At 42.9% G+C, this 16,822-nt stretch overlaps 1 protein-coding gene across 3 annotated transcripts in view; it reads right to left on the bottom strand.

The window, feature by feature from the left end:
- Positions 1 to 1,673: 1,673 nt before the first annotated feature.
- The window catches only part of hipk2 (homeodomain interacting protein kinase 2), a 170,645-nt gene continuing 155,496 nt past the window's right edge, over positions 1,674 to 16,822 (bottom strand). For all 3 annotated transcript variants that reach the window (XM_060923670.1, XM_060923671.1, XM_060923672.1), the window contains exons 11-15: positions 14,228 to 14,407; positions 13,267 to 13,635; positions 12,895 to 13,142; positions 8,263 to 8,423; positions 1,674 to 8,080 (exon numbers count right to left, since the gene is read on the bottom strand). In XM_060923670.1, the coding sequence (XP_060779653.1) occupies positions 7,616 to 8,080; positions 8,263 to 8,423; positions 12,895 to 13,142; positions 13,267 to 13,635; positions 14,228 to 14,407 (1,423 nt within the window). In that variant the 3' untranslated portion in view covers positions 1,674 to 7,615. The remainder of the gene's footprint in view (positions 8,081 to 8,262; positions 8,424 to 12,894; positions 13,143 to 13,266; positions 13,636 to 14,227; positions 14,408 to 16,822) is intronic.

Genomic DNA, 16,822 nt, shown 5'->3' with positions numbered 1-16,822 from the left:
TCATTCATTCATTCATTCAATTTCAGTATCCTGGTCAGGGTCACAGTGAGTCCCAGAAACACTGAGCACACCCTGGATGGGAACCCAGCCCATCACAAGACACCAAACAAAAACCCATTCATACCCAGAGGAAATCTAGCATCATCAATCCATCTACTTGCATGTGTTTGGAATGTTTTGGTCCTGCTCATGGGTCCAAGATGGTTGATAAGGCCTTTGTTCAAACTCCTGAATTTGCCAATGGTCACACTTACAACTTTGTCTATTGTTTTAATGATAAGTTTGTTGTTTAATGGCGTAACCAACCACGTAACATGTAACACGTAACAGTATGACAAGAATGCTTTTCAACAAAACAAATTGAGTGATTAGAACTAACTGTTATGTGATTTTCCTGTAACAGCGTCATTAGAAATATGTGACATGTATATATGAGGATACTTTGATAAATGACGGCAAAATTATGGTCTGTCTTATGTAATAAAACATGTACTAAGTAGGAATGTCATGATTCATTCAATTCACAGTTTCATTTGATTCATGATATTGGGTTCATGATTGATTTTTCCACAATATTTTTGAAAAAAATATAAAATATTAAATATTAAATTTAAAATTTATTAACAAAAAAAATTGCAACTTTATCTTCCTATTTTTCTATCCATCCATCCATCCATCCATCCATCCATCCATCCATTATCTGTAGCCGCTTCATCCTGTTCTACAGGGTCGCAGGCAAGCTGGAGCCTATCCCAGCTGACTACGGGTGAAAGGCGGGGTACACCCTGGACAAGTCGCCAGGTCATCACAGGGCTGACACATAGACACAGACAACCATTCACACTCACATTCACACCTACGGTCAATTTAGAGTCACCAGTTAACCTAACCTGCATGTCTTTGGACTGTGGGGGAAACCGGAGCATCCGGAGGAAACCCATGCGGACACGGGGAGAACATGCAAACTCCACACAGAAAGGCCCTGGCCAGCCGCTGGGCTCGAACCCGGACCTTCTTGCTGTGAGGCGACAGTGCTAACCACTACACCACCATGCCACCCCTCTTCCTATTCTTTATCAACTTAAATATTCCTTTTGTTAAATAATAAAAAAAAGTTTTATTTGCTTAATAACCAACAATAATCGATCCACATTTGTAAATGTCAGAGTAAAATATAATAGCCTATTAATTAAAATATTCATTTTCTTAAAAATGAAAAATAACAACTCTGTTATTCAAGCTGTTTTTCGTGTGTTTTGGCAGCATTAGAGCTGTGTTACTTCTGCCTCGGGTGAAGTCATGTGCATTCCCGCTATGGTATGGTACTGCGCCCTCTACTGTCTAAACACAATTACAGCTAGGGAAAATAAGAGATTACGCAGCCTGATAATCAATTAGTTTTTTATCATCATAAAATTGTATCAGGATTTACGTATCATCAAACATGATATATCGTTACGTGCCTAGCTAACTAAATTAACTATTAACATTGACTGAATGTTCTCATTCATTATCTGTAGCCGCTTTATCCTGTTCTACAGGGTCGCAGGCAAGCTGGAGCCTATCCCAGCTGACTACGGGCGAAAGGCGGGGTACACCCTGGACAAGTCGCCAGGTCATCACAGGGCTGACACATAGACAACCATTCAAACACAAAAAGCACGAGACATAAAACTGAAGCAAAAAAAAAAAAGCATCATAAGATGAGGAGATTAATGCTGTGACAGTTTAATGTAAATCCAAGACAAAGTGTGATTACATTTCTACACATATACAATATGCATATGTGAGCATACAAATTCTCATTAATAACTCGATTCACCTTGGAGACCGAAAAAATGATCAAAAGTAACAGTGAATAACAAGCTATAACATAGTTCACCACAATGCGAGCCCCTTCTCACCCTACAGTTAGTAAATAGAACAATTAAAATAACTATATTCTTCTATAACCCAGATGTTTGTTAAAATCCTCCATAAATTTACACTGCTATCGTTAGTTGTCGAAGCCTAATATAAACTCACTCAATTTTTCTACAACGAAAATTAAGAGAAGCACACAACATCTTAATGGTAACACAAGCGCTTAGTTAGCAAGTACTCAACTTTTTGGAGTTAAATCATTCTTCTTATTATCATTATTATATTCATTTTTAACATTCTATAAAGCCAGTAAAATATCCATTCTCATAACATACTTAATAAGATTAGTCTAAGGTACAGGGTACACATAGCGCTACGTTAACAGATTGAAAGAATGAGACTTCACACTTCTTCGAATCCCCAATAAAGAAAGCGAAATCAAAAGAAGACATTAACAAAGAAACGTACTTGAAAATACTGCAGCACACAATAGCTTTGACAACAACTAATGAGATACACCATTGAGAAACCCTACAGCAATAGACACAAAAATCAGGGTCAGGGTGCGATGCTTTCTTAGGTCTTGAGATATTATAGAAAAATATTTAGTTTACATTTGACTTGTTTCTTGTTGCTGTGCAAGTAGAAAAGAAGTTCATGTCATAGATGGCTGCACAAATGGCTACAGTGCATCACAGCTAGATATCAGATTACTGCGGTGATGAATTTGTGATGAATTGTCGTTTTGTCAGGTTGGAGCTGACGGATTTGCGTTTGATCGAGTGCATCTGCAGCATCGTCTGCACAGAGAACAGGAGTGTAGCGAGTACACCTTTAGTAGTGAAGTGATGCAAGGTCCTGTCAGGTTTAAGTCCATCATGTGTTTACGTGACTGAGAATCTGACCAAGATTAAAAATTAAACTCCATACTTCGACTTCTACCAAGGGTTAAAGATCATTGACCTTTTTTTTTTTTTTTTTTGGTTCTAAAAAGTATACAGAATGGCCATTTCTATATTTTGGCCTCTTAGCACATTTGCCCATGCAGATGAATGACTCCATTAAACCCGTGACCATTCTGTTTGAACCCATGCCATGGAAAAAAAAACCAAAAACCAAAAAAACCAAACCAACATTCTCAAACACTTAACAAAAGGGCTTTAAGTTTGTGAAAGTGCTGTCACTGTGTCACTGAAGGGAAGTGATAAAACACCTGTGTGCTTCACATAGCGCTCTTATACTGATTCAATTATTATTTAGGGTAATAAGCAACGTTTTCTTCGTGTCAGGAAATTAAAATGCTTCAAAAAGTTGCCTAGGAGGACATCTGGCGCTGGAAATGTCTTTCAAACTGAAGGGGAAGAGAAGACTGTTACAGGTTTGATTACTGTGAATCAAAAAAGCAATGCAGAAAAGTTTCACAATAAAAAAAAAGGAAGAAAAAAACAGAAAAAAATATATAAGAAGGAGTCGATTTTGACCATTGCTTAAAGCTTCGAGTTCATAGTTTGGAAGGCAGTGTTTGGACATGTGGATGAATTTCCAGGAGGTGATCATGTGAAAAAAAGTTATAGTTAAAAAGACTTTTTGTTTGACATTGTTACACACACACACACACACACACACTACCGTTCAAAAGTTTGGGGTCACCCAGACAATTTTGTGTTTTCCATGAAAAGTCACACTTTTATTTCCCACCATAAGTTGTAAAATGAATAGAAAATATAGTCAAGCCATTTTTCTGGCCATTTTGAGCATTTAATCGAGCCCACAAACGTGATGCTCCAGAAACTCAATCTGCTCAAAGGAAGGTCAGTTTTATAGCTTCTCTAAAGAGCTCAACTGTTTTCAGCTGTGCTAACATGATTGTACAAGGGTTTTCTAATCATCCATTAGCCTTCTGAGGCAATGAGCAAACACATTGTACCATTAGAACACTGGAGTGATAGTTGCTGGAAATGGGCCTCTATACACCTATGGAGATATTGCACCAAAAACCAGACATTTGCAGCTAGAATAGTCATTTACCACATTAGCAATGGATAGAGTGGATTTCTGATTAGTTTAAAGTGATCTTCATTGAAAAGAACAGTGCTTTTCTTTCAAAAATAAGGACATTTCAAAGTGACCCCAAACTTTTGAACGGTAGTGTATATAAGATGTCTACTTTTCAGACATAGCACACATTTTGGTAACAGTAAGGTCACCGGATCTGTCCTACAGCCTGTGTATCAAAAATTACTACTTTGTAGAGCTAACAGGGCTTTCCAGCTCATCTCATTCAGCTGAAATGTGATAATCTAAACCAAAAAAAAAAAAAAAAGTTACTTTGAGTAATACATTTTTGTGGAGGTTCATGGTAACCAAGTTGTTCCAGTGAGACATATTGCATCCTATTTTTTCGTCAAAATGTACATTTACAGTAAAAAGATGGCACTGTTTATATCAACTAATAGTTATATATATATATATATATATATATATATATATATATATATATATATATATATAGAGAGAGAGAGAGAGAGAGAGAGAGAGAGAGAGAGAGAGAGATGAGATGTTCAGTCTCACATTGTACATTCATTTTGTGCTAGTGACCATTACTGGTATCTCATTCAGGTCTCTATGGAGTACTGCTTTATATTTGTTAATTGATTCACATACTCACTTCATGACTCACATTAGTAAAGCTGAAGAACGTCCAACTAAAATGTTTAAGATGAATAAGTGGCCTTACTTTCTTATAGAAATCAAACATACTGTAGAAATGATTTGTACAATCGGATTAAAAAAAAAAAGCAGCTTGTGACAGTATGCACAGTTTGGTTAATGGTGACTTTGCATGAATTATGGATCATTATTGTATCCTATATACCGCCGTCTTGAATATTTCTAATAGTGATCTGATTTTTCTTTCTCTGTCGGTCATCTCAGTTACTTCGATGGACAATTCTGTGCATCATCAACACACTGAATTTCTTTGGTGGGAAGAACTACGAGTGTGAAATGACAACGAGTCCGTCCCCGTGTGGTCGGACAGGCCGGTCTACATGAGGTAAGACAGGACCGGAGACCGTAGACAGTGCAGTGAGACGACAACGCTTTCTAATATGGAATGTTAGATGTATTTCTAATAACACAGGAACCTCTCCGTGTCAGTGCACTGGGCCTAAACAAGCTGAATACAACTTCAAAATCAATAGACATCCTGACATCCTACATCATTCAGATCCAAAGGAAAAAAAACTTCGCTATAAACTATCAAATAAGCTCGTGAATTAAAAAAAAAAAAAGGTTTGGGTAGAAGGTATCACAATTGAAATCAACGCTTTTGATTACTAGATGCTCCTAAGAATACTTTGCATTATTACAACATACTGACCACCAGATACAAAAAAAAAAAAGAGCCTAATGATAATTAAAAAACTTTGATGATTATTCTAAACGTATCTCTAGCTGACACAATATATTTGTAGCATAGCATGTTTAATAAAAAAAAAAATGCAAAAATAAAACCACTTCAAATGCAAATACTATGGCGTGACGTAAGAGGGGAGTAATCAGATGCAGTCGGAAAAAATCACATGCATGTGCCCTCAAGTCAAATCACTTAATCATTGGCTAAAACACAAGCCGACACGAACTCAAGCGGCAAAAAAGCAACGACAAAAAAACAAAATGTTGGCCCGCAATTTCTTCCCCATATCAGCTATCCCTTTCTTTTAAAGACGGATCAAGCACAAGTTCTTCCTTTTAATTAAGACAAAGAGGAACAACAAATTTCTGCAACTCTTTCAGGTGAACGATCCCTACTGTGCCTGGCTTCAGTTCATGCTGAGAACCACAGCCTTCAAAGCACACGGAAACCAGCACGGATCTTCCCCGACAACCCTTTGGATCAGAAGGTAGTGTGTTTTCACGCAGTGCCTCAAGTAGCGCAGATTCCTCCAGGTCCTACCGACATGCTCAAAGCCAACATGCTATTCTCATTAAGATGTGGAATTTACTCTCCCTTCTCTCCTCCTTAGAATTCCCATCCGAAATCCATCCAGTGCCATCTTTTAGCACCTTTAATCGGTCCTGTCCCTACGTCGACCCGCTCGCTCACCCTCACAGGTTTACCGTTTCACCATCGTTTCTGCACCAGGCTCGCTGGGGCCGTTCGATGCTCAAACGCTCCTGCTCTTCTGACCTTCCTCCAGAAAGCCCTCTCTGATGCGCTGCAACTGGATATCGTTAGCAGATAATAATATGCTTTGACCTTAACTTCAGTTTTATGACTATTAATCAAACATATTAGCACAGGTTTTCAAATTAAACGCATGTAGTGCGTCGGTTCCATCAGTTCACGTCGATCTGCTGTTAAAACAAACACAAAGCTCAGTGCCACTGAATAGGTTCCTAAGACACACAGCTACGCTATACAGTAAACATACTATACATAATTATCGTAACAAAATGTTACTAATCTTTACCGAATGACAACTTTGGTTCATTACTCCAAGGAAGTAGCTTGGTCTAAATGTTAAATAAGCTCATGCATGCTAACAAGAAGCACTGTTGTACGAAATGGTGGCGTCGTGTATAATAATCTAGCTAATTACATGTAGGACTATGCTTACACCTGGAAGTTAAGAACAAAACATCTCAGACAAAGATGTCCAACCTCGAAGCCGACGGACAAACGAGTTCCTGTTGCTTCTAAAAGGTTTTCCAGCCAAGTAAACTGTTGTAATATGTGTAAGGCACTACGAGGGAACGATGATAAACCTAAGACCGTGGAGGAACATATCGCACAAAGGTGCAGAGGAAGGTGTACCACGCACATGGCCAACAGCAGCACACACGTGCACAGACTATTATGTTATACATGCTTATGTTACTACAACAACGTTGTGCAATCACATTTAAAGAGGAGGAACAAAAATTTCTATTGGCATCAGAAAGGTTCTTCATAAAATAAGCAGGTGAAGTATGCTACATTCTAAAAAGGAAGGAGAGGGGGAGGCTAGCTAAATGTCCTACTGTATGACAAAACGTATTTTTCTTTTAAATGAGAACACAAACAGAGAAAAAAATCTATAAATACACTAGAAAGTCTTTTGTTTTTTCCTCATATTTCCAGAAGATTCCTCCAGCTGTTATTAGGAGAGGACGGCGGAGTACGCGCAGCACTCATCACTGTAAGTGATTCGGAAATGTTTAAGACAGTTCAAGGCCATCGTTATTTTTTTTTTCTTTGTAGAGCAGCAGATATCCGTATTTCACCTTATATAACGTTCTCATCCACCACGTGACCTCAGCTCAACATCAACAGTCAGTGAAAGAAAAAACAAAGGAACAAAAATAACAAATGAGCTAATAAATTTCCCAGTCTCTCCCAAAATGCCAACAGACGTGACCATGCTGTAAAAGAAATTAAAGGGGGGGAAAAAAAAAACAAAAAAACCAACCCATATGACTTCCATATTGACAACGTCGTAAAACCCAAAAGAAACAGAACTGGCCCTTTTTTTTTAAAAAAAAAAAGAAAACCAAACTCATATGCAAAGAAAACTCCTTTCAAACTCATCCCTTCCCTCCCATGGTACTCTTTCTTTCTCCATCAGTGACTTCATCGTCTTCAAGTTTAAGCGTGACGGGGACAGGGAAAGGGTTCGGGGCCGTTAAGCTTGGGCATGTCTCACTGACTCTGTCTTTAGTGGGAAGAGGATGGGAAGCAGCGTTGGACTCGGCTCCAGTGTTTTCGGGTCTAGAGATATGGGTATTGGTTCATCTTGGTGGGGCTCAAGGGATATCCAGTGTAGACAGTGGAGGCAGGCGACGCGCTGATGTATGTCTGGTGGGCAAACTGGGGCTGGTACTGGCCGTGGTGCAGCGTAGGGGATGGCAGCACACGGTGGCCCATGCTGACAGGGACCTGGTGCACGATGCTTGGTGGGTAGCCAGCGTGTTGGACCGCATGGTGAGCTGAACCCTGTGATGCCACCAGATGTGCCACAGTGCCAGTGGACCCCAGGGCAGCAGGGGTGGTGTACGTGTAAAGGTGGGGTTGGCCAGATAAGTGAGTGGCAGCTAGGTGAGGGTGCACATTAGCGCTGTGGGAGGGACTGTTGTGGTGAAAGGAATAGGGAGCTTGAGCAGCCATTGTGGGCGTGATATAGGCTTGTTGTCTCCTGTGCCCTCCATTTCTCTCCACCGCCATGTGCTGCTGAGCCTGCAAAACAATACATGGTGTTATTCATCTTGCTTTTTACCCATTATACTATTTACACCAGGGGTCGTGTATTATCTTTGGCTTGATGTTTGGGCTTGCGATAAAATCTACCTGACACGACTACACATCCATACACCAAATGCAAACCAGAAAGTGTAACCGTAAACACGTAGACTCCACACCTGGCTGAGATTGAGCGGCTGCTGCTGGAAAGGGTGTGGCCCGGAACGTTGCTGCCGATATGCTCCGCCTCCAGGAACACCCCCTGATGAGTGACTGTTGGCTGACAGGCCTCCATTGGAGGATTTAAACTTGTAGGCAGGATTCTGGTGGTTCATTGTGTCTGTAGTGATCAAAGATATATTTCAGATATCAGCAATATCTAGGAATGTGAAAAACGACAAATACAGGACTAAGAAAGTTATCAGCATATTCATGCAGACTTCATTAATGTTTTCATCTGGCTATGGATGCCACAGACTGCACTGAACTATCCTGCGTGTGCATGTGGCATCATGCTTATTTTCCAAACCTGAAGTCGGCCATGTTGGATCATACCTGTCAACCCTCCCGTTTTTCCCGGGAAATCCCTTATTTTGACTTATTTCCCGCTGTCTTCCCATTTTTTTATTTTCCCGAAAATATCCCGTATTTTCACATTATATAAAAGTCTCGTATTTTCACAATATAAAAAAGTCAGTAGGTCCAGAATTCATGACGCGCCTCTGACAGGAGTTTACAGCAGGAAGTCGGGCCATGAATTCCCATCCCCGCCCTCTCAGGCATCAGTAATTACAGAACTACGTCCGGAGGCGAGGCTGAACAAGTGATTAGGTCCAGTGTTGCCAGATTGGGAGGTTTCCCGCCCAAGTTGGGACGGTTTCAAGTGCATTTTGGCGGGTTTTGAACATATTTTGGGCTGGAAACCGTCAGCAGTATCTGGCAACACTGATTAGGTCTGAGGTGAAGATGGCGATGCTAATAGCTAAGAAAAACATTAGCCTCTCTTTCTTTGATGATTTCAACAAGTGCGTGGCTGGAATGTTCCCAGACTCTTCCCTCGCAAAGAAATTTTCCATGGGGAAAACGAAAGCCTCCCAAATAATCAAAGGTAAGCTACACATGTTTACATTAAGTATGTCCTGGCTAAGACCTCATAAATAGCCTAGTGTAAACTAATTGGTGTATTAACTGTTTTATCCACTCATTGTCTATTTTATTTTCTATCTGAAACTTACCCATTTTAAATCACTCTTGGTTTAATATCTTATATTACTCTTTATCTATCTATCTATCTATCTATCTATCTATCTATCTATCTATCTATCTATCTATCTATCTATCTATCTATCTATCTATCTATCTATCTATCTATCTATCTATCTATCTATCTATCTAGTGTTCCGAGGCCATGACTATGGTAAAACCATAATAAATTGCAATGGAATTGAATTTATTGACTGGTTATATAATGACCTTTCTTATTTTAACATAAGATACGTATTTTAGCCCTTAATTTGGGAAATAACTGGTACCACTGAAAGCAAATAAAAATAAATGTATAGTTTATTCACAAATGCACTCTATAAACCATAAGCATATTGAGTTTGGGTCTTGGCTATCACCAACATGCACCAGAGTACAGGAAATCACAGATACTAGATAGAAAATTGCCCCCCATTCAACTACACACCCACTTTTGGTGAAGGGTATGACTTTCCGAAATTTTCCCTTATTTTGAGTTAAAAATCTGGGAAATATCCCTTTTTTTCAAACCTCAAAGTTGACAGGTATGTGTTGGATGATAACAACCAGGAACCAGCACTTCACGTGTGAGCTGCTGTAACGCTTCTTTCGATTTCATTGCCTTTGAAGAAGACAATGCCTAATTTGTGTGCGGGATATAATTGCGGTTATAATGCTACTCGTGACAAAGAGAAACGGTTCTTCAGAATTCCCAAAATAATTAAAAATGGTGACAAAACAGATGAAGACCTGTCCAGAGAACGCTGTGTGTATGCTGTGGTTCAAAAACATACATTATAAGGACTTAACTAAGGAAAAAGCTAATTACACCCGTGTGTGTGTGTGTGTGTGTGTGTGTGTGTGTGTGTGTGTGTGTGTGTGTGTGTGTGTGTGTGTGTGTGTGTGTGTGTGCGGTGACCACTTTATATCTGGTAAGAGTTCATTGCTAATTAAAGCTGTTTTCTGCTGATTAAATTGAGCTTCTGAGCTTTAACACGAAAACTCTGCTTCGCAACTTGCGGGAACACCGGCAAACCTACGCGATGAAACAAATCCAGATTGGGCACTGACATTCAAATTAGGACACGATAAGATCAAGACGAAAGAAAACTCATCTCGCAGTGTCAAGAAGCAACAGGATAAATGAAAGATCTGCCAAGAAAGCCAGATTAGAAGCAGCGCAAACCTTCGCGAGTTTGGATACACAAGGAGAACAATGTGGGTCAGGTTTGCCAAGTGAGAGATTAGCGATGCCGGTCCAAGTCAGTGTTGTAGTCGAGTCACTAAACCTCGAGTCCGAGTCCAGTCTCGAGTCCTCAGTGTTCGAGTCCAAGTCATTAAAAAAAATTTCGTATCGAGTCCACTGTTGATCCGAGCCCGAGAACAAGACTCCAACTGCACCATTTGACGGTGGCTGTTTGAGTGCCATTAACATTAGTTTGTTCCAGAACATGGCGTATGAACAGGTGAATGTGCGTTCTCTTTGTCAGGGAGTGTGAAATATTCTGTCAGAGATGGTTGGGAGACGGATGTAAGTGCAGAGAGTGTGTTTATTAATACAAGTGAAGACAGGTAAACAATCCAGAACGGCAGGAAAAATCGTAAAACGGTGAAACAGGCAATAGGTCACGCGAGGCACAAACAGGCTATCGTAGACTCGGCAGAATCAAAGACGAGAAACAGGAAATCAGGGATCAGGAAACCAAACAAGGAAATAAGACTCGGTAACGCGTCAGCAACGCAACTCAATACTTCGCAAAGTAAGTTCATTTTCACAGTTTTTATACAGGCGCACTGATCCTTACTTAATCCTGTACAGGTGCGAGTCATTTACGGCGTGCGCAAGAGTCCGCTTGGTGCACGCGCTGTCCAGAGCACGCCCGAGAGTCTATCTGATGCACGCACCAAGGTGCGCAGGTGTGACACTCTTGTACGAAATTAGTACAAAAATGAATGTAGATATAAACATCTTATGCCAAATTATTATGGCATATTACAAAAATTAAAGAAAAAATCAGAGTCCTTGTCTCCAATTTACGAGTCTGAATGCAGTTAATGAACGAGTCCAAGTCCGAGTCATCAGTGCTCAAGTCCAAGTCGAGTCACGAGTCCTTAAAATTAGGGCACGAGACGGACTCGAGTACTACAAGCCTGGCTCCAGTAAACCGGTAACTTTGTTTTACTTATGCACTTTCTGTTTTGGTGGCACGGTGGTGTAGTGGTTAGTGCTGTCACCTCGCAGCAAGAAGGTCCAGGTTCGAGCCCCGTGGCCGGCGAGGGCCTTTCTGTGTGGAGTTTGCATGTTCTCCCCGTGTCCGCGTGGGTTTCCTCCGGGTGCTCCGGTTTCCCCCACAGCCCAAAGACATGCAGGTTAGGTTAACTGGTGACTCTAAATTGAGCGTAGGTGTGAATGTGAGTGTGAATGGTTGTCTGTGTCTATGTGTCAGCCCTGTGATGACCTGGCGACTTGTCCAGGGTGTACCCCGCCTTTCACCCGTAGTCAGCTGGGATAGGCTCCAGCTTGCCTGCGACCCTGTAGAACAGGATAAAGCGGCTAGAGATAATGAGATGAGACTTTCTGTTTTACAGACGTACCAGAGTCAAATGAAATTGTACCTGGAACCCTCCCAGCAGAGACGCACACTGAAAGTGGTTGCCAGACGGAACTCGGCGGGTTACAAACATCTCAAATGGAACAGTGCAACAGAGATATGACTGTAAAAAAAATACTGGAAGCTGATTTAACTTGATAAGCTTGCCAAAGTATGCCACGCCTTGTGTAATTTATCTCCACTTACTGTTCCTTTTGATTATCGATTTGACTTTGTCTATGAAAAGAAAACAGAATTAGCATAAAATAGTACAACTAGCTTAGTAACGTTTTTATTGCATGCTTTTAGACTGTGTTTGCACTCTATCGTGTTAAAGATCTTTATTGTTTGAAACGTAAAGGTTTGTTGGATAAATAATATAAAAACAAGAATAATTAGAATATCAAAACATGTTAATAAAATATACTACTTATGTACACGTCCGGGCGGCACGGTGGTGTAGTGGTTAGCGCTGTCGCCTCACAGCAAGAAGGTCCGGGTTCGAGCCCCGTGGCCAGCGAGGGCCTTTCTGTGTGGAGTTTGCATGTTCTCCCCGTGTCCGCGTGGGTTTCCTCCGGGTGCTCCGGTTTCCCCCACAGTCCAAAGACATGCAGGTTAGGTTAACTGGTGACTCTAAATTGAGCGTAGGTGAGAATGTGAGTGTGAATGGTTGTCTGTGTCTATGTGTCAGCCCTGTGATGACCTGGCGACTTGTCCAGGGTGTACCCCGCCTTTCACCCATAGTCAGCTGGGATAGGCTCCAGCTTGCCTGCGACCCTGTAGAACAGGATAAAGCGGCTAGAGATGATGAGATGAGATGTACATGTCCTTGCATTCTGGATTTATACATCATCCAACATGGCGGTGGGTGCATCTGTCACACTGTTTTTGTCATGAGGTTGCACACGAAGAATACAGAATGCCTGTTATAGTTTTGTAATGTCTCAGTAGATGTACTGAGAAGTGTCTCCGTCTCACCAGGCACAAGTCGATCGCACTCGCTCAGGTTCTCGCTGGTCTGGCTCTTCAGGGGAGGGATGATGATGGTCCGGGGATTTCCGTTGTTGTAGTTGTCCAGCACTGTGCCCTTCGAGTCATAGTTGTTAGCATTGGGGCCGTTGGTTCGGGACTCGACAGCGTAGGGGCTGTTATTGCTGGAGTCAGAGTCTGGGGAGTCGTGGACAGTGACACAGCTGATGACGTTCTTCCGCTGCTTGGATGATGTGCTGTGAGGAGATGAGAGGTTGGAAAATCACTAGCTAATCTACTTGCTATTTGAAAACAAACCAAACAAACAAATAACAAGAAATTTCAATATTCATCAAAAAATATTAGTCCAACCCTGCTGACCTGGTGTTATTGGGCTGCTTGTGCTCATCCTCCTCATCTGTGTCGCTGCTGATGGTGATGATGCTGACAGCTGGACTTGGGGTGTCGGGGATGATGATGGTCTGCCGAGGGGGGTTGTGTTGGTTGTGTTGCAGGTGTTGGTTGTGTGGTCCGTGGTGCTCTCGCGTTGTGCTGGAGGCCTGTTCTTCTCCCCACCCTCCTCCTCCTCCTCCTCCTCCTCCTCCTCCACAGGCCTGGGGTGGGGCGCAGGGAGCAGAGGGGCCGTTTTGTACCACAGCGCAGCGCGGCGGTGTGTTCTCCTTCACACGCTTCGAGCGCTGAGGGGACAACACCGCCTGGGACGAGGACACCTCATAGGCAGACACGTTCCTGAGACAGGAAAAGACATAGAAGTGTCAAAGAATAAACTTTTCCATCCCATCTCACAAAATCCCAAACATCTCAAGGCCTCTGCATGCTCTTGCGACAAGGCTTTCGCAGATAGCTTTTCGCAGACAGTTGTAATTTATCGTTGAGCGGGGAGTAATAGGCGTGTGCGAAGTTATTCACCGCCACAACGCAAGGGGGCGCGAAGTCACGAAATCGCTAGGAGTAGTTGGTGGGTGTGGTTAGTGGAGTGTTTATCCTCCGGTTACTTATAATGACTAGAACTGGAGTCGTATAGATGTACGTACTTCCTCGATCAACCGCTCTTCGCGCTGCTCCATCTTCGCTCGTGTTTTTAAAAATGGCGGTCGTGAAAACAAAACAAACCGGGAAAGTAGGGAAGCGGAAGTGCGTACAAGAGACAAGAAGCCCTCTTGTCTGCGACGCTGTCTGCGAGGCTTCTGCGGTGGTCACAATTTTTGGGAGGTGCGCGCAGAGCGTCTGCGAAGGTGGGGGGGCTACGCAGACACTGTCTGCGACGCTATCTGCGAGGACTGGGTTGTCAGCATAAATTGGCCTTTAGCCTCTCACTGACCTGTTGCTCATCTGCTGTGGCTTATTCTTTTTGGAGGATGAACTGTTGTTGGACGGCTGCCTCATTACATGAGCCACGCCCACATTCAAAGGTTGCTGGGAAGGCAGTGACACATGACCGGCAAGCAAGGCTGGCTGTTGCATGATGGAATTGTAATGGCTGCCATGGGGATGGGAATTCCTGAAAAAAGAGAGAGAGATCACGATTTTATAATATACAACATTTTATACGTTTTTCTCTTTTGCAAAGCAAACAGGCTTTTCGAGACTACGAGCACCAACGTGGAATGACGAAAGCTCGTCTTTTTCATTTCAGCCCCACTTTATCTTCTTTTCTTGAAGTCAAATCCACAACAGAGATAAATAACATGCTCAGCTCCCCCCAAAAAAAGATAATAATAAGGCCCTGTCTTAATAAAGATGTGTAAATCGATCCAAACCGAAATAAATCAAGTAACACTCAATGTCACATGACATCAATTTCAAATGATATTCCATGAACAGCACTACCAATCATGAGCTAATTCAATATGATGTTTGTCCAGTAGAAGGCAGCAGTGTCTGTACCGGACCCAGAGCTGGCTGACAGTAGAGGGATGGCTCTCAGAGGAGAGATCTCTGACTCTGCAGTGCGAGTGCGACACTCCTGCAGACGGGCTCACCGAGGACAATAGAGCCGTCAGGGCTGGGCTGAAGGCTTGCATCTCCACTTCTCACGACATCAGCAAAGCCACATGAGACCGAGTCTGCTGCCCACACATCGATGTGAGCCAGCTCAAATCCTTTCTCTTAGAGTTAACTCGGCGACCCGAGCTGCCCCACGAACCACTCAAAAACTCTTTAAACATTTAACATCAATTCTCTATTAGTACCGAATGCAATATGATGTGCTCTTGACTAGTGGATTTTTAAAATAAAACTGTACTTCATTTTACATGCATAATTCATGAGCAAACCCAGCTGGTAGGCTGAGTACACAGCTTCCTGCCTCGTTCAACTTGCTCATTCATCAAAGTCAAATAGCCATGCAGTATAACACATTTCTCTTGTGTCTTAAAAGTGCAAATGAGTATCAACATGCTCAGTAATGGGGGATAGTGATGTGTGCATTCTTTTGATGTATATATATATGAGCAGAGGTGTAATTAATAACTACATCTTCACTGCCGGTGGCACGGTGGTGTAGTGGTTAGCGCTGTCGCCTCACAGCAAGAAGGTCCGGGTTCGAGTCCCGTGGCCGGTGAGCGCCTTTCTGTGTGGAGTTTGCATGTTCTCCCCGTGTCCGCGTGGGTTTCCTCCGGGTGCTCCGGTTTCGCCCACAGTCCAAAGACATGCAGGTTAGGTTAACTGGTGACTCTAAACTGACCGTAGGTGTGAATGTGAGTGTGAATGGTTGTCTGTGTCTATGTGTCAGCCCTGCGATGACCTGGCGACTTGTCCAGGGTGTACCCCGCCTTTCGCCCATAGTCAGCTAGGATAGGCTCCAGCTTGCCTGCGACCCTGTAGAAGGATAAAGCGGCTACAGATAATGAGATGAGATGAGATCTTCACTGCCAGGGCGGCACGGTGGTGTAGCGGTTAGCACTGTCGCCTCACAGCAAGAAGGTTCTGGGTTCAAGCCCAGTGGCCGACCGGGGCCTTTTTGTGTGGAGTTTGTACGTTCTCCACGTGTCTGCGTAAGTTTCCTCCGGATGCTCCGGTTTCCCCCACAGTCCAAAGACATGCAGGTTAGGTTAACTGGTGGCTCTAAATTGACCGTGAGTGTGAATGGTTGTTTGTCTCTATGTGTCAGCCCTGCGATGATCTAGTGACTTGTCCAGGGTGTACCCCACCTCTTGCCCATAGTCAGCTGGGATAGACTCCAGCTTGCCCGCGACCCTGCACAGGATAAGCGGTTATGGATAATGGATGGATCTTCACTGCCTCATCATGACCATGACAGCGCTTAATCATACGAAGGGCACGTTTCCTTGCCATTCTAACTCCTTCCATCTTCTCCACGTTTCCTTTCTAAATACAGCAGCACAACCTGAATAATAATAAAACACTGTTTCAGGCTGGGTTTTAAAGGACATGTTATTGTGGCCGGGTTCCCTGCTCGAACCGAAAAATCACATCATCAGTTTTTCTTTGGCTAATCAGACACAAGGTACGCCACCACTCTTGCTGGAGCAGTTGAGCACCTTGCTCAAGGGCACTTCAGCCAGTCCTGCTGGTCCAGGGACTCAAACCAGCAACATTTTGGACCCAAAGCTGTTTCTCTAACCATTAGTTCCCCTTGGTGTTTGGGATACACCGAAAACACCTCTTGCTACCGATTATAAAAAGAACAACATAATGGATGATGGGATGAACCAATGAATGGCATCCATCCATTAAGTGTAGCTGCCTATCCTGTGCTTATCACAGGTGAGCTGGAGCCTATCCCAGCTGACTACGGGCGAAAGGCGGGGTACACCCTGGACAAGTCGCCAGGTCATCACAGGGCTGACACATAGACACAGACAACCATTCACACTCACATTCACACCTACGCTCAATTTAGAGTCACCAGTTAACCTAACCTGCATGTCTTTGGACTGTGGGGGAAACCGGA

Source organism: Neoarius graeffei, chromosome 6, assembly GCF_027579695.1.
Source record: "Neoarius graeffei isolate fNeoGra1 chromosome 6, fNeoGra1.pri, whole genome shotgun sequence".
Taxonomy (NCBI): Eukaryota; Metazoa; Chordata; class Actinopteri; order Siluriformes; family Ariidae; genus Neoarius; species Neoarius graeffei.
Note: the sequence above shows the minus strand (reverse complement) of the source record. Positions and strands in the feature narration are given on the sequence as shown.